Source organism: Amphibalanus amphitrite, unplaced genomic scaffold (assembly GCF_019059575.1).
Source record: "Amphibalanus amphitrite isolate SeventyFive unplaced genomic scaffold, NRLGWU_Aamphi_draft 001525F_arrow, whole genome shotgun sequence".
NCBI classification, from domain to species: domain Eukaryota; kingdom Metazoa; phylum Arthropoda; class Thecostraca; order Balanomorpha; family Balanidae; genus Amphibalanus; species Amphibalanus amphitrite.
In genome coordinates, this window is record NW_024883018.1 from 28,025 (window position 1) to 54,149 (window position 26,125).

General features: G+C 50.2%; 2 protein-coding genes across 2 annotated transcripts in view; one reads left to right on the forward strand and one right to left on the reverse strand.

The window, feature by feature from the left end:
- Positions 1–1,019: 1,019 nt before the first annotated feature.
- Positions 1,020–25,989, reverse strand: LOC122373630 (chloride intracellular channel exc-4-like). The gene is made up of 7 exons (XM_043351903.1): positions 25,770–25,989; positions 22,472–22,614; positions 17,418–17,580; positions 6,945–7,119; positions 5,528–5,667; positions 1,677–1,778; positions 1,020–1,643 (listed from the first exon to the last, which is right to left on the reverse strand). The coding sequence occupies exons 1-6, from the start codon at positions 25,842–25,844 to the stop codon at positions 1,698–1,700; spliced, it is 777 nt and encodes a 258-aa protein (XP_043207838.1). The 5' UTR covers positions 25,845–25,989; the 3' UTR covers positions 1,020–1,643; positions 1,677–1,697.
- The window catches only part of LOC122373627 (DENN domain-containing protein 4C-like), a 34,201-nt gene continuing 32,285 nt past the window's right edge, over positions 24,210–26,125 (forward strand). The window contains exon 1 of the mRNA XM_043351896.1: positions 24,210–24,337. The gene's annotated coding sequence lies outside the window, so the exon portion shown is untranslated. The remainder of the gene's footprint in view (positions 24,338–26,125) is intronic.

The following is a 26,125-nucleotide window of genomic DNA, read 5'->3' on the forward strand; positions in this document are numbered from 1 at the left end:
TAAAAAAAGTTTTTTTTTAAGTTTAAAAGTTAAAAAACATCGTGCCAGGGCTGTTACGAAAAATAAGTGGCCTAAATCCAATGAGAAAACAGGATTTGGGGGTACCTTAGGTTTGGCCCCCTCCCTGGTGTGCCCCCCGCCCGCGCTCAAGCTCTGGATCCGCCAGTGAAAGCACCCCCTGGCATTTTGACAATTCTCCACCTATGGAAAAAGAAACTGCTAATCTTCTGTACCAGTCGCTTTTTGTGGCCACTATCGGAATTTTGTTTATTCGCCGCGCCGCGCCACTTTCGTAGTTAGGCACTTCTGCTTAGCTGGCTTTCTGCTGTTTTTAATATATTGTTTTAATAAAGGATGGTCATCAATATCAATTTTGTTTTTTCAGAAATAATTTTTAATTCAACATAATTGTTTTGTAATTTCTCGTAAAAAAAATAAGTGTTGACATGAAATTGTAATTTGTAGGACGCTTGATAAATTACGGTAACTACGCAAATGTGCTTAGTTACGGAGGTGTAAACAATTCCAGTTGTGGCTTTGTGAAACGGCTTTATTTGCGCTCCGTAGTTTGAAAGGGTGTGAATTACGGAAAGGTGTAAGTTACGGCAGAGCTTTATGAAACGAGGCCCATGACCTATTTGAAGGATCTATCTTACCGTAAAAAACTTTTCGGCCGATGCAGTTAATAATAAATATTGTTTTCCAGTTCCTGGCGTGTGACAAGCAAAAAGTGGAATGAAATTGAAAGGAAGATGAAAGAGCACCTACGCGCAGCGCCTTTACGACAGCGCAGGGTGGCCACTGAGCACGCATTGCGGAAGTCAATTTTCCGTCACCGCACAACATATGTATACCAAACTATTTTCTTTCACCATTCTCTTTTTGGGGATTGAAAGGGGAATACAAGCAGCTATGCACTTAAAACTTGAGTTATAAAAAGGTAACGGCGTTTCACAGATTTGAGCCAGCCTCTGTCCTCGGCAGCTTTACACAACCTTCCACACACGTACACAACCAAGTCCGCACATTTGGTCAGTATATTTTCTCTCTCCGTGCGGGGAGCCCCGGGTCGCCACCCTGGGCCACCCGGAATGTCGTGACATAGTGAGTTCAGTCGTTCTCAGGCACAAGCGGCTAATTCAGAAGGCGACATCCCTTCGGCAGAGATCGAATAGGCGAGTGATCCCACCCTTCGCCGTCTCTTGGTCATTCGGACGCGCCGCCATTGCGAACAATTTCGCAGAGTAACCACAGAAGCACATAACGTACCCGCCCACGGCGAAACGCGATCATCTGGCCTGTCAGTCTGCTCTGCAGAAGCACTGCGATACGTAGAGCAGCTACTAGCGTCCAGTCTGGACTGCTGTACGCCCGACTACGTCAAGGCGGGCGCGTGTCCACATCCATACAGCGGACTGGGGGAACCCAATACACGTCTGACGACTGTGCAGCAGGCCGACGCGATGCCAGGCACAGGGCGCAGTTCTGATCAGCCCACACCAACATACACAGCCGCCGGCCGGACCGTCACGGGCGGGCGGGCGGGCGCTCAATTTAGCACCGCCTGCGGGCCGGACCGCCCGAGGTACCGGCGGCCGTCTGCCCGGGTCTGCGCGGGGTACCGGCGGCGGTCAGCTGGACCGACCGCGGGGTACCGGCAGCCGTGTGCTGGACCGGCCGCGGGGGACGGGCGGCCGTCAGTCGACCTGGACCGATGGCGGGATCGAGGTGGTAAACGAGGGCGTCTCCAGTTCCTCGTGCTTCTTCATCTTGGTGCGCTGAAACACGACAGAAGTTAGGTATAGAATGGTGCGGGAAAAGAGTCGGACACGGACTCTTGCAGTGAGAAAAATAATTGGTAAACGGCACGGCATGGCAAGGAATAAATGATATGGGTCGGAATGGAGGATTGCAAGCCTAGGTTTAAAAAGGATCCCAAAATAAACCCTAGATTGTTTAATGAACATCGCCCTACCAAAATCTGGCATACATTTATAAAAAATAAGGCTTCAGAAAAGGGGCTTATTATATCCTGCAAACCTCTTACCAAAATAATGGAACTCACCAACCGACGTGGTTCCAGTGCCGCCTTTGAGTCATCTCCTGGATGGCCGTAAAGGCGACAGCAATGTCACGAACTTTGGTCAGAGACAGACAGCCGGGCCGGCGGCGGCGTTTCTTTGCTCTGCCCGGGGAATGAAATCGACCCCGCGCGACTCTGACCGTCCCCCATCCGTTAGCGCTGCTGGCGCGCGGAAGGCAGCCGCGACAGCGGTCCCGCAGACAAGGCTGGACGGTCGTGCCGTATATAGGACAAACGGCGCACCAAAGTAACCCAGCCGGTGATCAGCGCCCTGATGGGAGCTGGCATCACGAGCGCGCGGCTCAATCGCCGACCGAGATTGGACGGTAAACTGTGCTCGGCCGACCTGCGGCTGGCAGCCGGGCCGATTCATAACACAACATTGGTCACCGAGCGCCTCCCGGCAGGCCGCGTCAACCTCTCTGTGAGGACGGCCAGAATTTAACAAGATCTATGGACTGAATATGATTTGTGTGCCGTCTGAGGCTGCGGCCGTGACGCCGGATGTGCGGCTCGAAAATAGCCCAGCACCGTCTGAATACGAACTGCGTCACCAAAATGTGGGAAAATGCGAAAGGTCATTGGTCGGAAACGGCATGGGGACAGGCAATGTGAACGCGCCATAACGTCAGTAGGCGTGGATAGGAATAGCAATACGCCGCCAGTATCAAACGCTAGCGGCAATAACAATGTAGCTACCAAACATAAAAGAAAGCACGCATGACCTGGAAGTCGGAAACATAAGCATAATCAAAACGAATGTTCGCGTGAGCATTGCAATTAAATACTATTGCAAACTACTAGAGTAGCCATGGTGGGCAATTTATGAAACGGTTGCATTGCATGTCCAAATAGACTGCCTTTAATATGAAACCATGCACTTCACCATTCACGCATTCAGAAAATAATCAACTTCGGTGCTCGCATAGCGTGTGGCCTGAGCCGGCGCGAACATGTAACCCCAGCACTGCAGGAGCTAGCCTGGAAATGTGTTGACGACCTGATTTGCGATCATGATCTCACCATTGTACGACATCTGCTGACCTCAGCTAACGCCCCTGAGATCTTGCGTAATAAGCTGGTCTTAAGATCTGACGAGTCTACCAGATGTACTCGTGCGACCGAGAATGGACTATTGAATCTGCCTCGTGTCAAAACCGAGCTCGCCCGCCGTGGCTTCCTTTTTCGTGCTAGTAAGGAATGGAATGGTGTTTAGTGGTTTTTAGTGTGCTTGTACTTTTGCTATGTGGTTTTAACTAGATATTCTATATTTTTATTTCGCATTGTATATGACGTGGAAGTCACAAAACCCATTGTATGGAGACTCCGAATAAACGTCTGTCTGTCTGTCTGTCTGTCTGTCACCATAAACGGAGAAGTAACTTCGCTCGCTTCGGCATCAACAAGCAGCAGTGGCCCGCCGCATGTTTTGTGAGTCAGTATTATCCCGCGACCTGGTGGGGGGGGGGCTATTTTTTGCCCCCCCTCCAAACTTTTCGATATATCTCCAGAACCGCTGCGCCGATTGTCACCAAACTTTCAGTACCCTCCCGGACATCAATTTTACACATTGTGACCAAAAATTTTTCCAAAGGCTATGATAGGTTGGCCGGAAATGACGTCAGAGTGACGTCATGTTCTGCCGTTTTCGACCCAAAAAAGGGTTTCGCGGGAAGAGCTGTCAGGCCTATAGCTTTGCAAATACAGAAAAATGATAAAGACATAAAAGCTGTAGATTGGACAGGGCTACAAAACTCCTATCTCGGATTTATGAATTTTTGGATTTTGATCCCCAAAAATCAAAAAATAGATTTTTTGGATAAAATAATCGAAAAATCCAAAAAGTTTTTTGAATTTCGCAAAAAACGGAATATGTGTGATAGTCCTTACCGCCTTCCATCTACATACCAAATTTGAGATTGATACCTCTTTTTTTGGCGAAGTTATAGCGAAAAAAACTGTTCAAAATTGATGACGTCAAATTTTCAAACTCAATTTTTAGCAATTCTAGACCCCGTAGCACAAAACAAAGACCACCATTAGACTCCCCGTGACGAGCTGCATCGAATCAATACCCATTTTATGCAAAAATATCAACTTTGAAATTTGACCTTTTATGACCTGACCTTGACCTGACCTTCACCAGAAAGTGACCTAAACCGTACCTGATGGTCTTATAACCAACACCATTGAGTTGGAAATGAAAAAACTGGCCATAAAACATGCATCGCACAACCTTAGTAGAGTTGGGTTCATGTGGTGACCCTTGGTGACCTTTGGTGACCTGACCTGTGACCTGACCTGGTATGACCAGTGACCTCTAATAGCAACATATGTACTAGACAACTGACGCCCTACCGCTGATTCTCGACAAAATGCGTTTTCCTCGGTGTTATAGCGCATTCCCTAGAAGACCCGTGAACGGTGAAACATTTCATCTTTGACCTGACCTGTGACGTCATCGGTGACCCCGAGGTCAATGAAATTTGATTTCCTTCGACAAATTTGACAGGCCTTTCCAACGCCGTTTGAATTTTGCGGATCCGTCCAGTAGTTTCGGAGATACGAGGGGGGGCAAAAAATAGCCCCCCCCCCCCCACCAGGTCGCGTTATAAACAGACCCCACCAGGGCGCGGGTTATGCAGCTTATGCTGAATGTGTGGTGTTACGCTAACTCGCTGTAGGTTAGTCGAGTCGTGTGATTAGCCGAGCTCACATGGAAAGGAGTCCCTTGTTTGTCTCCCGAATGTCCTCATCTGACCTGCTGCAGCTTGTAGTGGTTGATCATGTCCTGGTGCTAAGTGAGTCAGTGCGTGTATCACCGACCTGCTGCAGCTTGTATATAGTGTGGTGTATCATTGACCTGCTGCAGCTTGTAGTTAGTGTGGTGTATCATTGACCTGCTGCAGCTTGTAGTTAGTGTGGCGTATCATTGACCTGCTGCAGCTTGTAGTTAGTGTGGTGTATCATTGACCTGCTGCAGCTTGTAGTGTGGTGTATCGCTGACCTGCTGCAGCTTGCAGTACCGCGTATCACTGTCCTGCTGCAGCTTATACAGGGTGTTTCATAAAATGAGTGTTCATTTTAAATGTACCATTGGAGGATCTTAAATAAAACAATGATCGATAATTTTATATGAGCATTGTTGCAAAAAAATTGGCTTTTTTATCTGTGCAAAAACTATCCTAAAGCATTCAGTCTCATGGCCGCCATCTGCCGCGATGTCAGCAGCACAGATGCGATGCACTGCGCCGTTCACACAAGGAGAGGCAGTTTGGGCAGTCGCAGAATATGGTAGGCTGAGAAACATGTAGTATGGTGTATTGTATCTGACTGACCTGCTGCAGCTTGTAGAGTGGTGTATCACTGACCTGCTGCAGCTTGTATTACCGTGTACCACTGCCCTGCTGCAGCTTATAGTATGGTGTATTGTATCTGACTGACCTGCTGCAGCTTGTAGTGGTTGATGATGTCCTGGTCGGCTGGACACGACTGTGTGAACGCGTCCAGCAGGTACATGTGGTGCATGTAGCGCCACAGGTTCTCGAACTCGGCCGGAATCTCAAACTCCTGGAAAAACTTCCCTGCAAACGAGCACACAGAAACCACAACGGTCAAATACCACCTTCTCCGCACAAACGTATACACACATCTTAAAGAACGTCATCCCATTCCATCGTCTACAACCTACCACGACAGAATCGGGTCACACCCTGAACCGACGGCGCTACTACGGCGCCGTGAGCACCTCCCCATCAGCGTATCGGCGCCGTCACCACATCGTGGCCAATACCGCCCTCCCCCGCGAGCCATGGCACCGAGCGTCACCCCCCCCCCCCCCCGCCGACTAATGACTCGCCCTCCATCCTGGCAGGGCGGCGACAAATCTCGTCCCTGGGCCGTTCGGCGGCGGCGTCTGTCCGCCAACGGCCACTGCACTCACCGACCGAGCGGCGGCACTTGGGCACACGGCGTGAAAAAGCTGCACAAACTCGGACCGAAACACGGCAAAAACGGAGACCGTGACGCAGGAAATCAATGTAAAAAGTGGTTGTGACATAGAAAATCATAGGAATTGTGATCTTACACCGTTCCATTTCATATAACGCTTGAACATTTTCCATAAAACATGGTAAGCCGCGCAGTGATGTTGAGGTTTTCGCTGATTTTTCCCATCAAAGGACGACACCGGAATCCAGGGTAATGGTCGCCGACGTGAGAGACGAGGGTGGCAGCGGATGGTGCGCGGGCGGCGCCGCGACCCGGCCGCAGTCTCGAGCGGGGCCATCAGCGAGTTACGAGCGGCGGCGGGCCGACCGCGACGCCGATCATGGTCATGGCGCCGGTGGCGGGGGTTACGGGGAAAGGTCACAGGTCAACGGGGAGGGGAACAGGTCACAGGCATGCCACAGGTCGTCGCCCAAGGGAAAGGTCAAATGTCGTTGGGAGAGGCATCAAGCTATAGTGAGTTACTGGTCTAGGAAAGTGTCATAGTTGATTGAGTAACTTCACATGCTTCGGAAAAAGTTCACAAAACACAAAAAGTCCGAGGGAGAGGGTACAGGTCGCCGATGGAAAGTTCAGCAGTCACTGGAAAGGTTCACGAAGGGGCGAGAGGTCGCTTGGGGATCTACAGACGGAAACAATGGCGCATAGGAGATAATATTTGGGAAGAAAGAAGAAAGTTTAGCTGCGTGAGGATTCCAGGTCCACTGTCCAGCATTGTCAATGAGTCGGTAATAGGCAAAAGCCTTATTGCTCTGCTATAACGGACCAGTAGTCACAGGTCAGTAGCCGACACATCCAATGGACCACTCTATCCTGACGGGGAAGACGCCAGAGCCGGCCGCTGCGCCCGTACCTGCCACCCGGATGTGCTGCAGCTTGGGCATCAGCTCGCAGTCGAAGCAGCACAACGTGTCGCCCGTCAGGAAGCGCGTCTTCTTCTGTCCCAGGTGCTCGTCGATCTTCCGCAGCACGGAGAGCAGCACCTGCTTCGAGTGGTCGTCCCCCTTCAGCAGCATCAGCTTGAATTTCTGTGGGTCAGAGCGGCAGGGTGCAGTGGTTAGATCGCGGTAAGAATGGTAGAGCAGCGAAAGGCCAGACGAATATAACAGCGATGGGCCCGGTGATATATTCCGGAATGACTGGAACATCGCCGGTGCCTGTCAGTGGCTTTTTCGACAGACACTTTTCGTCGGTGACAGACACTTTTGGTAGTCATACGAGGTATCAGAGGTATCAGTTAACCCGCGCCCCGTAGGGGGGGGGCCGAAACGGCCCCCCCCCTGTCCTTTTCGGTCGATATCTCCTAAACGGCTGGAGATATCGCCACCAAACTTTCAGGACCCCTCCGGGCATCAATTTTGCACATTGTGACCAAAGATTTCTCCAGAGGCTATGATAGGTTGGCCACAAATGACGTCAGAGTGACGTCATGTTCTGTCATTTTCGACCGAAAAAAGACCTTCGCGAGAAGACCTGTCAGGACTACAGCTTTGAAGATACAGAAAAATGATCAAGACATAAAAGGTGTAGAATTGACAGGGCTACAAAACTGCTATCTCGAATTTTTGAAATTTTTGAGTTTTGACCCCCAAAAATCAAAAAAGCATTTTTTTGGATATATTCGCCAAAAAATCCAAAAAGTTTTTTGAGTTTCGAAAAAACCGGAATATATGTGATAGTGCCTACCGAATTCTATCTACATACCAAATTTCAGATCGATACCTCGTTTTTTGGCCAAGTTATAGCGAAAAAACTGTTCAAAAATGATGACGTCAAATTTTCAAACTCAATTTTTGGCAATTCTAGAACTCGTAGAGCAAAACGAAGACCACCATTAGACTCCCCGTGACGAGCTGCATCGAATCGATACCCATTTTATGCAAAAATATCAACTTTGAAATTTGACCTAATTTGACCTGACCTTGACCTGACCTTCACAAAAACGTGACCTAGGCTGGCCCCAAAGGCTGCCTAACCCACATAATCGCATTTGTCATGTAAAATGGACCATAAAACATGTATCACACGACACATTCATATTGTGACCCCCGGTGACCTGACCTCGCTGTGACCTGACCTGGTATCAGTGACCTCAGATAGCAAAGTATGTGTTTGACGAACAATGTACCATCGATGGTTTTCAATAAATTACCAATTTACTCGCTTTCACAGCACATTTCTTGAATTGCCTGTGAACGGTGAAAATCTGACCTTTGACCTGACCTGTGACGTCATCGGTTTGACCTAGGTCAATGAAATTTGGTCACAAGGTAGTTCCCGGGTGGGGCTATCGAACGCCGTTTGAATTTTGAAAATCCGCCGGTAACTTTCCGAGATCTTAGGGGGGGCCGATACGGCCCCCCCCCCCTACGGGTGGTAGGGTCCGCCGGTAGCCCTACGGGGCGCGGGTTAATGTCAACTGAAGAACCCTTTTCTAAAGACCGACACATCTCTGCGCTTATAACAAAATTATGAAAACAATGTAAAGTCGTGAATAAATATACATACTCTACTCGACCGACCGAAACGTTCGACAGAATGCATACATCTGCGACCATTTCATACAAGAGACGCATGCATCTTCATAGGCCGCTCGCAGCCATGGCTACTACATATTTAACAGAGTTCTGAGCGTGCCATAAATCCACTCTACTCATACTGGAGAGGTCCCCCGGGCCGCGCACAGACGCGCCGTCGACCGACCGCTCGCAGTTCCCCCACCCACTAACGGCTGGATCTACAACCTACAGCCAGGGCGGGAAGGAACGGGATGGTCTCTTGAATAGACAGCCGCTTACAAAGCCTCGAAGTTCGAATTATAATCACGGACGATGCGGGACTATCATCTCACTTATGTTACGCCGCAAGTGACTAACAAATCACAGAGTCACAAAAGGAATGCTCCAAAAGCTCATCAACCAAGGAATGTGTTTCGGAGCGCCAGACTTGGGCAAGTCTGTCTGTCATGGGACCGCACATCCATTTACAAATCACCTGATCAGCCGGTCCATTACCAGCGCGGCGGACGGCAGTGCCATCCCGTGCCAGCACACACGCACGGGACGGCACGGGTTCGGGACACGCACACACAGTGATGCAAATGGGGTCCACGAGTGGCCATAAATACCGAAAAGGCCCAAATTTCAAGTTCACCTAATCGAATAAATCGTAATATGGCCAGTTAGGCAAATGTTTGGGGTGTCTGAAAAATATAATTTTCATATTTTTGTCAAAACCGGGCTCGTGTATGATTGTCAGAAGTCGTGACATTTTCTATGTCGTAAAATGACTGTCAGATACTCGCAAGTTCAAAGGCCGCTAGCGTGCATTCATTTGGTACAAATGGCAAAAATTATACATGGCAATGATCCCCAAAGTCTGCTGCTTCTAATGCAGGTTCACAAAAAGCCGTATCTTTTTTTGGTTTGGCGTCGATTTAAGTATTTGTCATCATGTTGCAATCGCAGTTTTTTACTAAAAAATATTTGCTTTCGTTTCACCTACAGCAGTTTACACATTGTGTGCCCGTTAGTGCGCCATACCACAGCATTCCCCATGGGCGTAGGAACGTCATGAAAAGTGGGTGGGCCACCCTGTCAAGGGGCCTCCTTTTCCAGGGGCCTCCTATTTTCAGGGGCCTCCAACTTTTGCCTCGTCCTGCTGGCTGCTTTCAAGTAGGTATGACCTCCAAATCTAGCTTCTGACATCGGGCAGATGTACCCAGGGGCGTAACCGCTTAAGCGAACAGAGCGGGAAGTCCGCACCATTTTTAAAACTTATTCCCCCTCCGATTTTTTTTAGAATCTATTTGCCGCAAACGGCGAATGACCCCTGAAAACCCTTACACAAATGTCTTCCTCGTTTCCCAGGTGCCACCATTAGCTTCATAGGCGCCCTCTTTGGCATATAAGCGCCCTATGTATAGTCATCAGAGACATCCCTATATGTCCCACAGTCGCATACAATGTGCGCTTATCATAGGCGTCCCTCTTTTATGGACACTTGAAGCCTGAAGGCGCCTCTCTTTGCCATGCCGGCGCCCCTGTTTGTTATGAATGCACTACCATGGCATTGATCAATTGCATTGCAGACCCCTATTGCATGTGGACGCCCATATATGTAGGCCTCACAGGCGCCCCTCTTTCGCATTGAGGCGCCCCTATGGGCATCATAGGCGCCCCTCTATTGCACGTAGGTGCCCTACTGTCTCAGAACCGCTCCCTTTTGGCATGCAGACGCCCATCTTTCGTACGGAGGAGCCGCTGTGGTTCTTAGAGACGGCATGGTGCTCCCAGACGCAGATGGGGCTCTCGGAGTCGACAGTGTGGGACCTTCAGTCGCTGATGGGTGCCTGCCAGATGTGGACCCTCGGAGACGCCGGTATGGGGCCCTCAGAGATGCCGGTATGTGGCCCTTAGAGACACCGGTCTGGAACCCTCAGACACTTCAGTGTGAAGCCCTTACCATTGCTGGTGTGGAGCTATGATATCCGCCCCCCCCCCGCGCACCGACGGGGGGGCGGATATCCGCCCCCCCCCTGAGGTTTTTCGCGGATAGCGGGAAAACCGCGGCGCGTAGCGCCGCGAAATTTGGTATGACTATTCTCTCATCAATTTTACACATGGTGTGCAAGTTTGAACCTCCTAACTTTTAAGGTCAGGTCACCAGGTCACTTTGAATGACCCAACCTCAAGTCACTTTTTTGCAACTTTGTCACCGTGCCAGAGCTACAGTAGATGTCGGAGGCCTTTGAAAGTCGCAGGATGTTATTAGGTCATTAGTAGCTACAATTTGTATATCTCGGAATTTTGATGTCGGTGACCTAAGGTCAGGTCAATTTCGCGACCTCCCCATTATAAGTCAATGGGGGAAAAATCAACTCCCTGTTTTTACCACTAAAACGGGTCGGAATGGCCTCATATACCATACATGACTTCACATACGATCAACCTTCACTACCTTGAGGTCTGTTTTGCTGTTGGGCAGCTGTAAAGTCATGTGACGTCATCAAAGGTCACCAAAGGTTTTTTGCCAATAACTCCTTACAGGAACAAGATACAGCCGCGCGGATGGTCTCATTGTGTTCAGCTCGTCAAGACGCATCGAATGATATACATGATGACCTCGAGGTCACGTGACCTGAGGTCAACCTTTGACCTTGACCTTTCGAGGTCAACATATATATCATTCGATGCGGATTGACGAGAGGATCACGATGATGCCCTTAGTTTGTTCCTATCTTGACTAATTCGAAAGTTATTCGAGAAAAACCCTGTCCATATCTAGCGCCGCCATTTTGACTTTTTCGACCCCTGTGACGTCATCTTTGACCTGACCTGAAAATGACCTTAGTAAAAATTGTAGACCTTGTCCGTGCGTATCCGATGCCGTTTACCGCTTGTCGCTATCTTGCTTCGTTCTCGAGATCTCAGGGGGGGCGGTCATCCGCCCCCCCCCGTCGGTACTAAGTTGGCGCCGACCCCCGTCGGTGCGCGGGTTAAATCCCTCAGAGGCCGGTACATGGACATTAGAGCTAAGTGAGAGCTTGTGTGGTGCCTTCAGTGGCCTTGTGGGGAGCCGCATCAACATGGTGCTCTCAGGAGCCGGTGAGTCCTCAGAGTCACCGGTGTGGGGCCTTCAGAGCTCGGAGGTACTGGTGTGGGGCCCTCAGAGGTGTCGGTGAGGGTCCTCCGTCCTTCAGATGTACCTATAGAGCCTTGAGATGCACAGGTGTGGTGGGCGGTGGCCCACAGAGGCGCAGGTGTGGGGCCCCCAGAGCCACCGATATATGGCCCTAAGAGACACTAGTATGACCCTCAAAGGCGCCGCTTTGTGGCACTCATAAACACTGATGTGGAGCCATCACACACAGGCGGGTGGAGCCGCTAGAGGCCGGAAAGGGCCCTTAGATGCCTACAAGGAGCCTTCAGAAGCCGGCGTGGCACCCTTATGGGGATAGGCGTGTCTACTTAGGAGCCCTTGAGGTGCTCTCATGAGCTCTGTGGGGTCCTACCGAGCCGAAATATGGCCACGGCCAGTTGCCGCCGCATGGCTCTTCGGACTATCATTCTCAGGGGCCTCATCTGCCTAGTTTGAATAGAAGGACCTCTCAGACCATCAGTCTCATGGGCCTCCTCTGGCTAGTATAAATAGAAGGGCCTGTTAGACCATCAATCCTAGGGGCCTCCTCTGTTTAGTATAAATAGAAGAGCCTCTCAGACCATTAATCTCAGGGGGCTCCTGTAGACAGTATAAATAAAAGGGCCTCTCAGACCATCAGTCTCGGGGGCATCCCTAGAAAAGTGTAAATGTGGATAGAGGGCCCCCTCAGATTCATTAGGAGTGGACCTCTCTGACTATCAGTCTCAGGGGCCTCTTGTGGCCAGTATGAATATAAGAGCCTCTCAGACCATCGGTCTCAGGGCCTCTTCTGACTAGTGTGGATAGAGGGCCCTCCCAGACCACCGGTTTCAGGGGCCTCCAGTGGCCAGTTATATGAACAGAAGGGCCTCACAGCCATCAGCCTCGGGGCCTCTTCTGACTGGTGTGAATATGAGGGCCTCTCATACCATCAGTCTCAGGGGCCTCCTCTGCCTAGTGTGAATATAAGGGCTTCCCAGGCCATCAGTCTCAGGGGACTCTTCTGGCTGGTGCCGGATTGAGGGACCTCCTAGACCGAAAGTTTTGGGGGTCTCCTGTGGCCAGTATGAATAGAAGGGCCTCTCAGTCCATCAGTCTCATGGGCCTCTTCTGCCTGGTGTGATTATAAGGGCCTCTCAGGTCATCAGTCTCAGGGGCCTCCTCTGACTACAGTGTAGATGGATAGGCCTCCCAGACCATCAGTCTCAGGGGCCTCATCTGACTATTGAGGATAGAGGGGCCTCCTCTGACTAGTGAGGGTAGGGGGCCTCGGCTAGACCGCCAGTGTCAGGGGCCTATTCTGGCTAGTGTGGATGGAGGGGCCTCCCAGACCACCAGTCTCAGACCTCTGACTAGTGTGGATACAGGGGCCTCCCAGACCGCCAGTGTCAGGGGCCTCCACAGATCCACTAGGGCCTCTCAGGCCATCAGTCTCAGGGGCTTCGACTGACAAGTATGAACAGAGGGCCTCCTTGGATCCATCACGGCCCCTTGGAGTCCGTGCATGGAGATTCGTGGAACTTATTTTTACCGAGTTTGTTTATTCTGGAAGGTGACGACGTCCTCTCAAATCGAGACGAGGGGCCTCGAGTAAAAGGTGGGTGGGCCAAAACACATGGTTGGCCCCCCCACCTCGAAAAGTGGGTGGGCACTTGCCCACCTGGCCCCCCCTGTTCCTACGCCTATGGCATTCCCTAATCATTTCTGAGCCGCACTGTAAAAGAATTAAGGCGCTAGCACAGGGCTGACCGGCGCTACTCAAGTTTTCGTCCGTTGCGGTCGGGTGCCGCGGTGGGCGGGCGGCCGCGCCGCGGGCGGGCAGCCACAGCGGGGGTTCACCGGTGCATCCCTCTCCTATTCCTAAACGAAGTGTCCTATCGCCTCGCAACAAAAACCAACGGATTGTCCTTGACAAGATCTCGCGAGTGAGCATATTACTTTTGACTTAAGGTCAATATTTGACCTACTTATAGCAGGTCAAAGTCAAACGTCTGTCGAAATTGCAATCCGCGGTGAAAGTAATCCGCCCCGACCGCGACACCCGACCGCGCCGGACTAAAACTTCAATAGCGCTGGTCTGCCCTGTTAGCGCCTTAATTCTTTCACGGTGTGGCTCAGAAATGATTAGGGAATGCTATGGTATGGTGCACTAACGGGCACACACTGTGTTAGCTGCTGTAGGTGAAACGAAAGCAAATATGTTTCACTAAAAAATTGTTATTGAAACATGATGACAGATGATTAGATTACCGCCACACCAAAAGAGATACGGCTTTTTGTGACCCAGCATGAGAAGCAGCAGGCTTTAGGGATCATTGCCATGCATAATTTTTGTAGTTTCTATTAAATGAGCGCACGCTAGCGGCGTATGAAGTTGCAAGTATCCGACAGTCATTTTACGACATAGAAAATGTCACGACTTCTGACAATCATACACGAGGCCGGTTTTGAAAGCTAAACATGAAAGCTATGTGATTTCAGATGCACCAAACATTTCTTTGGTTAGCCATATCGCGATTTACTCAGTTTGGTAAACTTGACTTTTTGGTATTTATGGCCACTCGTGAACCCCATTTGCATCACTGTGGCACAGGTCGGTCAGACACAGGACGGTACGGGTGCAGGACGAGCGCCCGCCCCATCCAGACATGGGAAATGCTGGGAAAGAAGCAACCAAACAACGATCGATCTCTAAAAATAGTGTACTCGTGAGCCTCAACATAAATTGCACACGTATTGTGTACTTTGCCCGCTCTATGGGAAGCAGCTCAGCGTCACAGCACCCTCCACGATCTCCGTTAGTAGGCTGCTAGTAGCTGCCGTCCGGCTCTCCGTCCGGCGCTATGTAAATTGGATGGCTGTTGACGTCCGTCACAAGGGGCCTCGGCCGTTCCCCGGCCCATCTCGGCCATCCACCGAGTAATAACTGCAGTATGAACGGCCCGCGCCATTCGGCCGGAGCAAACAACGCCCGGGGAGGGACCCCGCTGCACTGGCGTTCACGACCTCACGACGGCTACCGAGGGGCTTCCTATGACCAGCGAGGCGCGTCACCGTTCGCTGGGTCACCCTGCCAGCAGCACTGGCTGTGTCTGACGACCTCTCTGCCACTGGAGGCGACAGGGCCGACCCCCGGACCCGCCCCGTCCGGTGGAACCGTGCCAGAGGGTCGACCAGCGCTCTGTCAGGGCCGAGCCGTCAGAGACACGCGCCCGTACGCTGCCCCGGTCCACCGCCCGACCACCGTACCCCCGGCAACGAGCGGTCCGCTCACACAAGGTCCACGCGAGAGAGAACGCATCAGCCTTTCAGCCGTCAGTACCAGACTCGTTTTCTCTGTGGTTGTGTCGGCGCAGCTGTCATCAGCGTACGAGCGGGGTGAGGGAGGGAGGCGGGGTGGAGTGGCCATCCTGCGTCCGCCGTATGAATGCCCAGTAGTGGGGGAGATGTGTTGATATGCGGGGCGGGTTGGTCACGTGCCGATGGCTCAGGGAGCTTCAAGGGTGGGGAGGGACGGTGGGGAGGGACGGTGGGGAGGGACGGTGGGGAAGGACGGTGGGAGAAGGGATATCGACCAGTGCTCGGAATCCGGTCGGCCGAGTGGGACCGAAGGGCTGAGATGTTCTGGAGAGACGGGACTCTGTCCGAAGTCTGAGAGGGGTGGTCCGGGAGAGACGACATACTGGGCCCGGCCATCAAAGACCAACCACATGCGAAGCAATAACAGGTAGTTAGGTTATTTTTATTATGAATGATAGATATGCTGAAAGGTTAGGCACCGTTGTGGTAGTTTTATAATGAAAAAGGTTCATAATTATATCAAGTGCCTTTTTCTTAATTTTTAAACCGTGAAGGAGTCAGAAGAAGTATACACTGTAGCGAACAAGGAACATAATGAATTTGATTTCTTCTAGAACTCTTCTAAAATCTTTCGCCCCTTTAATTAAGCTCCTCGATTTTCTCCTAACCAACCAGTAAAACGCCTTTTGGGCGAAGAACGAGCGAGCGAGATAGTGAGCCCTGCACGTGCGGAAAGGCGAGAGGGTACTTCCAAGGGGCTTGTGCAAAGCACCCTTCTAACCGGTCGCTAGCGGTGTGCCAAATTTGAACGCAATCGGCCCAGCCGTTCCTGAGATCTGAAAGCGGCATTCTGCACGTGCACACGTGCAAACGGGGTCCAAAATGACTTTTGCACGGCACCCTACTAACTGGTCCCCAACCGTGTACCAAATTTGAGCGCAATCGGCCCAGCCGTTTTCGAGATCTGGAAACGCCACCTGCACGTGCGCACGTGCAGTAGCACCCTAACCGCAACACATGGGAATGCATTACCTGGTGGGTGCCTACCTGTATGCCAAGTTTCAGCGAAATCGCCCCAGTAATTACCGAGTTATTAAAATGGGAACAAATTTGACACCTCTTATTGTTGTATTTTGCACGTGCACTGGGGGTGACCCACATGCATAGAGAGTATCCTATTTTTGGTAGAAGGGATGCAGCTACCCTACAAAAATTACCGCAAGACAATCGCCCAAGCGGCTGCTGAGATATGAGCCTCTCAAAATCACTACTTTTGCAAAACAGCTTGAACACCCTTGACTTTTCACGTGGCACGTGCCACGACGGTCCCTGAGATGTATCAAAAGTAGTCAATTACGGGGTAGAAGGGATGGGGCTACCCAACAAAAAAGACCGCAGGCCAATCGGTCCCGGTCCAGCGGTTGCTGAGATATAAGCCTCTCAAAAGCGTTACAGGCCGGGCCGGGCCGGGCCGGGCCGGGCCGCTCATACTGAGATTTTTCCGTTATATTGAAAAGACTTCGCTTCGCTCGCTACGCTCGCTCGCTCGTAATAACATTCCGCGGAGCTGAAACCATCAAACAAGCCAGGCACATTACAGGATCTTGCAGCCGCCTTTCATCAGACAGCACCAGATAATGGAAAGGAATGGCGCGGACGATCTCCGCAATCAGGAACACATAACAGCAATAAAACACATTTTAGCTCTGGGTTCACCGTGGTCATTTTGACGCGTGTCCACACCGAGTGTCGCACATGGAGTTGAGCTAATCCCATCGTTTGGGTCTGGGCTAACACTTTGGGTCCAAGCTAACCCTACCGTTTGGGTCTGAGTTATCCCTACCGTTTGGGGCTGAGCGAACCTTGCAGTCTGAGTCTGAGCAAACCCGTCCGTTCGGACATGCTCTGAGTGCCACCCCGGCGGTCCCAGTCCGCCACGTCAAGAGTCCATACGTGCACTGACTGACAGACACGGGCTGGAGTTCAATCAGAGTTCAGACACGTGCTGACTGTCGAAGATGTCATCCAGTTCAACACATCAGATTTAGAACCCTACACCACGAGACGACAAGTCGTCGGCACGCCGGAGCTCTGCGCGCCGAGCACCGATAAGCCGGAACGTTCCCCATCCCAGAACCCGACACGACCGAGGAATATCCGCCACCGTCCAGAAATATCCCAGAACGAGTCCTCGTATTCAGTCCTCGGGTGTCGCAGTGGAACGGCGCGCCTAATTAGCAGTCTAATTTGCGTAGTTTGCCAGACCGCTCAGATGCGACCAAAGCCCACCACACACCAGCATAAACCAACAATAACCCGGGCCAAATTGTGTCCCAGCCCAGAATTGTGACCCAATCCTCGGGCTCGTTCGGCAGAGCTCACTCACGCTGTAGACGTTCTCGATCTTGGTAGCCACCTCCTTGTCCTGTACGAACAGGTTGTGGCCGCCGGGCACGTTCTTCATGATGTGCCGCTCGATCTTCTCGTTTTCCAGCACGGCCAGCCCGTTATCCACCAGGATGGGCGGCAGCGTGGCGTCAAAGTTGGACCTGTGGACACGGGGGGGGAGGGGGCGTCAAATTAAGCTGTCTGACCTGTGGACACAGGAAGCAGGAGTCCAGGTTGGACCTGCGGACCTGTAGCGCGGTGTCGGCTGGCGGGCACTGGTGGATTGATGGTCGAGCGTGGGAAAGTGTGTCGATGACGGCGGTATACGAGTGGAGATGACTGGTAACGGCTAAAGTAAGAATTTTTGAGGAGCACCTTTGATGAATTTATAAACCTGACTTCGTTAAACGCTCATATTGTTCAGGACTCATTGATATTTTTTAGCTGTTTTACTGTACAGTAAACCTAAATAAATCATTGGTGGACCAATTAAACATTTTTAGAACTTCTAATAACACTATTTTCCATTCCCAGCACGCACCATCGCTTCTCGGCCATTAAGCCTCGCTCCCCCCGAGAGCCGTCGCCCGTCAGCCCACTAACAGTGCAATAAGGCGATCGTGCGTATGCATTTCAGTGTTGAGCTCAGCCAACTTTGAACGGCCTTTTGTGCCAAATCATAGTATCCCCGCTCCACTTCCGGACTTCCTCAGACACCGCTCACCCCAGGCCAGTGACCCTTCTGACCCGTCGCGGGGGGGGGGGGGGGCAGCGGGCGTGCCATCCCTCCACAAGAGGCCGTTTTGCGCGCGGAACGGCTGACACATAATCAGCGACCCCATTCTCGGCCGAGCGAGCTCTGGAGACGCTCCACTCAGTGCGTGGGGGGGGGGGGGGAGGGATGAGCTCCGAGCTCTGAGCGGGAGAGCCGCTCCCGGCGAGAGCAGAGGCTCTGCTCAGGGGAGAGCCGCTCCCGGCGAGAGGAACCTCTGCCTCAGCAGAGCTCGGGTCGGGTGTCGCAGCTGGAGCCGTGACATCGCGGAAACCAGGGCATAAAAATCCGACAGATGGATCGCTGGAACCCAGCAGCCGCGACTTTGTGCTGCAAAACAGTAAATACCTCGCAGAGGCCTCCAGCCGGGTCAGGTCCAGAGTCCAGACGTCCCGGGAAAGAGTTATTCGCGCTAACACGAAGCAGCTCAACGTGACTATCGCAATAAACTACATCGAAGCTGGTAATAAAAACTGCTCAATGAAGAGTTGCATGACAACGGCCTACCGAAACCATACGTCTCCCCATTCCTCTCCCCCCCCCCCCGCCTCTCCCCGCCGTTTGAACCGAACACAACTGTGCGCAGCGGGCGGCGTTCGGTGTCCGATTTATTGGGCGCAATAGCGGCGGTCATATATATCGAGCAGCTGGCCGGCTGATCGCAGAGTATCGCCGCCAGCGCCGGCCCGGCTGCTCCATAGATAGCGCGCCCGTCTCCGGGGCCTGGTGTCGCCCCTCATCAGCCAGTTCCGGTGAGGCGCCCCGGTACGTCTCACCAATGAATGCAGAGAGGATTGACACGGGATAAATGTGGAATACCGCGAACGTACCGATTGGCATATGGCGACCCGGGTAGGACGATGTGGGTAGGATTCAAAGATGGGACTCGTGTCGCGTGGGGTTAAGATGGCGACGGAAGTGGTTGCGTTAGGAGTGTCACTGGCTGTGCATGGCAACTGGGTGTGAAGGGTGTGAAAATCGAACATTAATGAGCAAATGTGGGTAGGCACCTCAAAATTCACCCGCGCTGATATTGAAGATCGAGTGCTGCAGCCCACAAAGGATCAGGAGACACCTAGGATGAAATGAGGCAGTGAGACGGCAATGCTCTTCCGAATATCGATTCTGACTATAGAGTGCTAGGGCAGACAAAGGAATTGGAAATGCCTCGGAAGTAATAAGCCAGTGAAATGGTATAGCTGTCGGGAATTATTGTTGCATCGGCATGCCCCTACTGTTTCGAGCAAATCAGTTTTGAAACTGTTCCGAACCAAATAATAGATGAGATGGCGTGAAAATGGCAGGTGTGTGAAATAAAATTGATAGGAAAAAATGTGGAGACGAACCGAAACCATAAAACATAAACAGTGTTGTAGGAAGGAGTCGTAATCAAATTATGTCTTGCGTAGGTATATCAAATTTGACACATCCGCAAGCCACACGCGAGCGCGAAACGAGCGCCTCCCACTTCCATTGACCATCTCGCGGCATCATGGCATTCGCGACGATTCCATATGTGATTTGTACGCCATTTATTTGTCAGCCATTGCGCTGCTCGCGCAATAAATCAATGTCGTCTGCCTGCACTCATGTCGAGGAGCAGGACCAGCCCAACTCACAACTGCTAAAATTCGACACTACATAGGCGATAAACCACGCCACTCAATGCGACCTTTTCGTGGTCCGGTCCACTCCCCTGGGCCCGGTCCGACTCCATTCAGCACGCGGCTCTGCCGTATAAATGCAAAACCCATTATGTTCGGGTGACCTCTGACCTGAGGTAATGGCCTCTGACCCGACATAATGTTTTTTGCCTTTGCACGGCAGGGCTGCCGAGCGCTGTTTCTGCCGTCACCGGCGTAGAGGCTGGTGAATGCCCAGCACGTCTCAGCACGTCTCATAGCACGTGAGTGTTCAATGCGACTTGTGAAAGCTTTCACTGGCAATAGCGGCAGGCGACAGGGCCTAAACAGATGCTGATTGCATTTGTCGGAGCGCATTGTTCGGCACTTTTCAATGCGTAATATCTAAAATGATTGTAATTTCAGCAATAGGTGTACGTCCTCAAATGTCAAGTGTGAAGTCATAGACCACTAAATATCTGGTATATAGTCATGACTGGTCTATGGTGGAGTCTGGCCTGCTCTTTATGGGCTAGGCCCACTCGTTGAACCGTAAATGTCTGGATAACCGATATAACCGGTGTCTGTTCATAACAGTTCACTGGTGGCAGGGTATGCATGGCTTCAACTGAAACCAAAACAAAACACGAAGTGTGTGCCCAATGTCCATTGTGCGCAGATTACACAGGCCCCGAATAACAACCATTTAATCAAATCCTGACAGCCAAACGATGTCCATTGGGCAGATACCTAGTTTTAGTTGCATGCAATAATTGCATGAGATTGGCCGAGGCCGAATGGCAAAACAGACTTTTGAGTCAATCTGCACGCCGAGGACTGGCTAATGGTGTTGCATGGAATTCATGGTAAATATAGCATCTGACAACTTCGGACAAAATAACGGAATTCAGCAAGACGCATGATTCATTTCTTAACCCGGCAGGCGGTGGGCCTACCAGCCACCTTCCGCGCGGTGGGGGGGGGGGGGCACTTTTTGCCCCCCCCCCCGTATCTCCGAAACTACTGGACGGATCCGGAAAATTCAAACGGCGTTCGATAGCCCTGTCAAATTTGTCGAAGGAAACCAAATTTCATTGACCTCGGGGTCACCGATGACGTCACAGGTCAGGTCAAAGATAAAATGTTTCACCGCACACGGGGCCCTAGGGAAAGCGCTATAACACCGATTAAAACGCATTTTGTCGAAAATCAGCGATAAGGCGTCAGTTGTCTAGTACATATGTTGCTATTAGAGGTCACTGGTCATACCAGGTCAGGTCACAGGTCAGGTCACCAAAGGTCACCAAGGGTCACAACATGAGTCCAACTTTACTAAGGTTATGCGATGCATGTTTTATGGCCAGTTTTTCATTTCCAACTCAATGGTGTTGGTTATAAGACCATCAGGTACGGTTTAGGTCACTTTCTGGTGGAGGTCAGGTCAAGGTCAGGTCAAAAAAAGGTCAAATTTCAAAGTTGATATTTTTGCATAAAATGGGTATCGATTCGATGCAGCTCGTCACGGGGAGTCTAATGGTGGTCTTTGTTTTGCGCTACGAGGTCTAGAATTGCTAAAAATTGAGTTTGAAAATTTGACGTCATCAATTTTGAACAGTTTTTTCGCTATAACTTGGCCAAAAAAAGAGGTATCGATCTCAAATTTGGTATGTAGATAGAAGGCGGTAGGGGCTATCACATATATTCCGGTTTTTTCGAAATTCATAAAACTTTTTGGATTTTTGGCTATTATATTCAAAAAATCTATTTTTTGATTTTTTGGGGTCAAAATCCAAAAAATTCGAAAAACCGAAATAGCAGTTTTGTAGCCCTTTTCATTCCACACCTTTTATGTCTGAAACATTTTTCTGTATCTCTAAAGCTGTAGGCCTGACAGCTCTTCCCGCGAAACTTTTTTTGGGTCGAAAATGGCAAAAATGACGTCACTCTGACGTCATTAGCGGCCAACCTATCATAGCCTTTGGAAAAATTTTGGTCACCATGTGCGCTAGCTGCTCCCGGGAGGGTACTGAAAGTTTGGTGACGATCGGCGCAGTGGTTCTCGAGATATATCGAAAAAACTAAAGGGGGGGGGGCAAAAAAATGCCCCCCCCCCCCCCCCACCGCCTGGAAGGTTAAAGCAAAATATGACTTTCTTGTAAAATCTTCAGTGCATTATCTTTTGATGATTCCAGTCGAGCCGGAACAACGTTTTGGTACAGGGTCGTTCGTTTGCGTTGGCAGGCGTGATGGTTAGAGACTGACATTATTTGACTTCCCCTCATGGCATTGCTGCAAATACGAAATGCGAATAAATATCAACAACCCAACAACCGTCTACTAATTTACAATAAAGGAATAAAATGGGTACGCCAACGCAGTATTGCCATGACTGATGATCTGAGAAGTGGCAACTCCCTCACCCAGTAGGGAAATGTAATAATCTCGTACTCAGTGCTCTACAATCAAAGGCACGTTACTAAAGGTCAGTCATCTGAGAAATCCAGCATTGATGGCACGGGCTTTTGCAGGAAATGGAAACCACAGCGGTCTCCATAAAAGACCTCATAAAAAGACCATAGCACGCTGAGAACGGTTCGTCGATAACCGCTACTACCAGTGCCATCTAGCGACCTACAACGAAACTTCAGCTTGGCTGACCTGAAGTCAGGTGGCGGTTTGAGCATGTCGACGGTGGTGACTTTCAGCGAGATGGTCTTCAGTTCGGCGAGCAGGTAGAGGTCCATGAAGTACTCCTGGCAGAACAGACAGGCGCCCTTCCTTCGGCCGTCGATGGTAGACGCCTGTAGGACACGATTGTCACCGTTAGTAACGAGTGCCTGGTAACGACTGAGTTAGGTACAGATAAGTGAGAAAATAGGTACCGAAATGTGTCGTAGAAAATGAAATGTATTTTGTAGATACACGGAAAGCAGCAGCTGTCGATTATATGGCCTTCAGGAAAGCCAAAGTGTTATTCACACTAAGTGCATGATAGCACACAAGTGAATAATTCCAACAAGGATATTCATCCAAAATGGCAAAAATATTCAGTCAGCTAGAATATACACGATGGAAGGAATCCAGCAGCATCATAAGCGATTGATGTCGCACAAGACCACAGCACGGCACGCAAAAAGAGCCAGATGATCAATGAAAGACGTTCAACACGTGTACAATACGCACACATGATGCAAATATCAAGCATGCAGTGCCGTTCATATACATGCTAGAAACAACGAAAAATAACCGAGTCCATTTAATAAAAAAGTCCACAAATATGCAACTGTTTGGCATTTTAAAGCCAAATAAAATAAAACTTGGCTTTACAGTCGCAAACTTTAGACATATTGTATAGATAGTTCGAAGAACTCCGGTGTTGGAGCTAAATCGGCGTTAAAATAGCCGGTAGCTTGGCGCCGGAGGCTCGATGAAGTTTACGAGACGGCCTTGGTTCACGGCAAGACACCCTTTTGTCGGCCGGCGACTTCGATCCCCGTTCTGCCTTTGAAAGTGACAAAGCGAGCGAATAAGGGAGTGAGCAGGAGAGGAAGGGACAAGAGCAACGAGGACGAAGTGAGTGTACAGATGGGGGGGAGGGAGAGGTCGTAAGCCAGGTGATGTCTGCCGTAACACATAACAGTTATTGACTAAACGGATAAAAAATGCGGTATATCACTGGTTGGCGGGTGGCCTCTAACAAACAACGGTGGCAGTGGGCGATTTAGTATCTTCAGAGGCCAGAGAAAGCCTGACCATGCCTACAAAAAAGTGTATAGTTTACCAGTAACCTAAACAAACTGGCATCCCAATGGATTGAAGTCCACAGTACCAATTGGAATTCCGATTGCCATTATATAAATAGGTAAGTAAAAGCATATAGCCGCATTGGCTATGTTGATTTTTTTCATAAACCCTTCGATTTCCATTAGCTAAGCGAGCAATCAGCAGTGTGAATATAAATCACCAAATTTGTGACGCGGCGGGCCGTGGGGTGGATACAGCGTCCCACTGAGCCTCCAGACGGCATACCGACGACTAAAGAATAACGACTGTCCATTGCCGGCGGCTGATGACCCCCTCCCCCGGCCCGCGGCGTGGCGGCGGCCGGACGCAGCCCGTGTTGACTGATGACTGGCGGCCAGATAACCGCGCCGTACGTCGCTGGCAGCGTGGGGCCGGTAGTCGGGACTCCGACGTGTACTCAGTGTGGGCTGTGTTCGCGGCGTCTACCGGCGGCCGTTCGATAGATCACACGTGCGGCTAGCGAGACACGTGTGGTCACTGTGTGATGCGTGAGCTCCCGTGCGGTTCGTGATATACGTGTGGTCCGTGAAACAAGTGTGGTTCGTAAGTACGCTCGGTCCCTGTCAGACACGTAAGCTCTCCTTGAGCTCCGGAGCGGTCTGTGATATACGTGTGGGCCTCAAGACACGTGAAGATTCATTTGGTCTCCTTGAGGCCCGTGAGCTCCGGTGCGGCTTGTGAGACACGTGTAGCCTCCGTGAGACGCTCGGAGCGTGACAGGTGCGTTCCGCAGGGTCTCCGACAGGCAGACTCATCGAGACTCACCCACTGGGTGGGTATCAGTAGCATCGCATCGGCAGAGTTTAACAACTTTCAGTGGCCTCTTGAGCAGGGGTGAGAGGGGGTTAGAATAGGAGGTACTGACAACTCCAACTCGAGCCACACTCACACAACCCCAAGCTATATTTGCTACTCAGTCTATAGAAGCGCCATTATGACTGACAAGCTGCTGTGATATGGGAGATTCATGTGATGTCTGTAGCCAGAACCCAGCACCATACAACAGACTTTGAGCATTTGACCCTGGCAATTATACCTATACCTAACAATGGACACCTGCAGAAAATGCCTTATAATCATATCATGCCCATGCATTGTGCAATGAGTTAAACATTAACATGCATGTGTCTTGAGAAAAAGCAGAATAAGGAAACATAAAAATGTTGGTAGTTGGTACTTGATAAATACTTATTAAAATGATAGCTATGCCATGCAATACCTACAATGCAAGATTGCTGAAGCATTTATCAATCCTTAAAGATATCATGGGAAAAATATGTGACAGAATAATTGAAAATCAACAATATTTTCAAATAAAATGAAATAGGTACCATAGTCACCACTTACTGATTGTCCTCAATAATAGTTTTAACTGAAATTAAGATAATCGTAATTGTGAGCCCAAGCCATTGAGGCTTTGGTTATCTGCAGAAATGAAGTGGAATGGTCCTGAGAGGCTTTCTATAGTCTGGGTTCATAGAAACTATGCAGAGCAGTTTATTTAGCTGCCTTGAAAGATAGCCATTAACTGGTACATGCTTTGGATTGCCAAAAATATTTTTCAATTTATTAGTCCTGTCTTCCATGCCTGCATCAGATAGATATATAACTAATAACAACTAGGATCTTTTCTGCATCTATTTGGTGTTAGCAAGTTAAGGCAATAATAGTTTTCCAAGGTCCACTAATTCATTGTAGTGTGAATCATGGTAGATTCAGCCAGACCTGGGCCCTGTTTAAGCATGTCCACAGCCACCACAGCTTCCAGTAAAAAAGCAGGTCTTAGCTATCATCCAATCGGCCATCAGGATGGCAAGAACTGTCATTTCTGAGTCGCCTGAATGGCCAGCCAGCTAAGCCCCGCATTTTGTACTGTGGGAGCCATGGCGGCTGCAGAAACTTGAACAGGTCCCTGGCTGTAGCGTGCTGTGGCAGGGAGCCAGACTTGAGCAGGACTTGGCAGTCCAAAACCATACCAACTATAGAGGGCTGCGATAAAGACTCTGGGCCAAAACGAACTTGAGCCAAACCAAATTGCTGACTGGGTTCATCCAATCTATTGATTAGGTACTTTGCTGAAATCAGTATAAGCTCAGAAAATGTCAGTGATGTGATACCATTACATAAAATGGCCTTTAAACAAACAAGTTACCTTTATGATAAGTTCCACTTCTGGAACATTTCCAGCCTCATTTTCATTTTGACTCTGACCACCCACATCCGCCATGGCTGCAACTAAAAACTTATGGCAGCACAAGTGTTAACAGTCCTTGCAAAATGTTCACTTAGATCTTCGTGTAAAAATCAAAATACCGAAATTTCAACCAGCGCCTCTGAAATCCACTCTCGCAACACCCGCCGCCGCGCCCAAAAACTGCTTCGCGCCACTGCCAATAGATCGCCACTTTTGTCGATAAAGTAGTGACCTTGAACATGTGATAGCAAAAACTGTTCTAAATGTTTTGTGAGTCGTGCTGATGATGACGTTTAACCAATTAAGTCTTTCGC

Bases quoted from the DNA above. Each gene is read 5' to 3' on its own strand.
- LOC122373630 (XM_043351903.1), bottom strand. From the start codon at position 25,844: ATGGCGGATGTGGGTGGTCAGAGTCAAAATGAAAATGAGGCTGGAAAT. The intron at 22,615-25,769 runs GTAACTTGTTTG...CGTGTCCTACAG, and splicing joins AAGTGGAACTTATCATAAAG to GCGTCTACCATCGACGGCCG. The intron at 17,581-22,471 runs GTCAGCCAAGCT...CCGTGTCCACAG, and splicing joins AAACCGCCACCTGACTTCAG to GTCCAACTTTGACGCCACGC.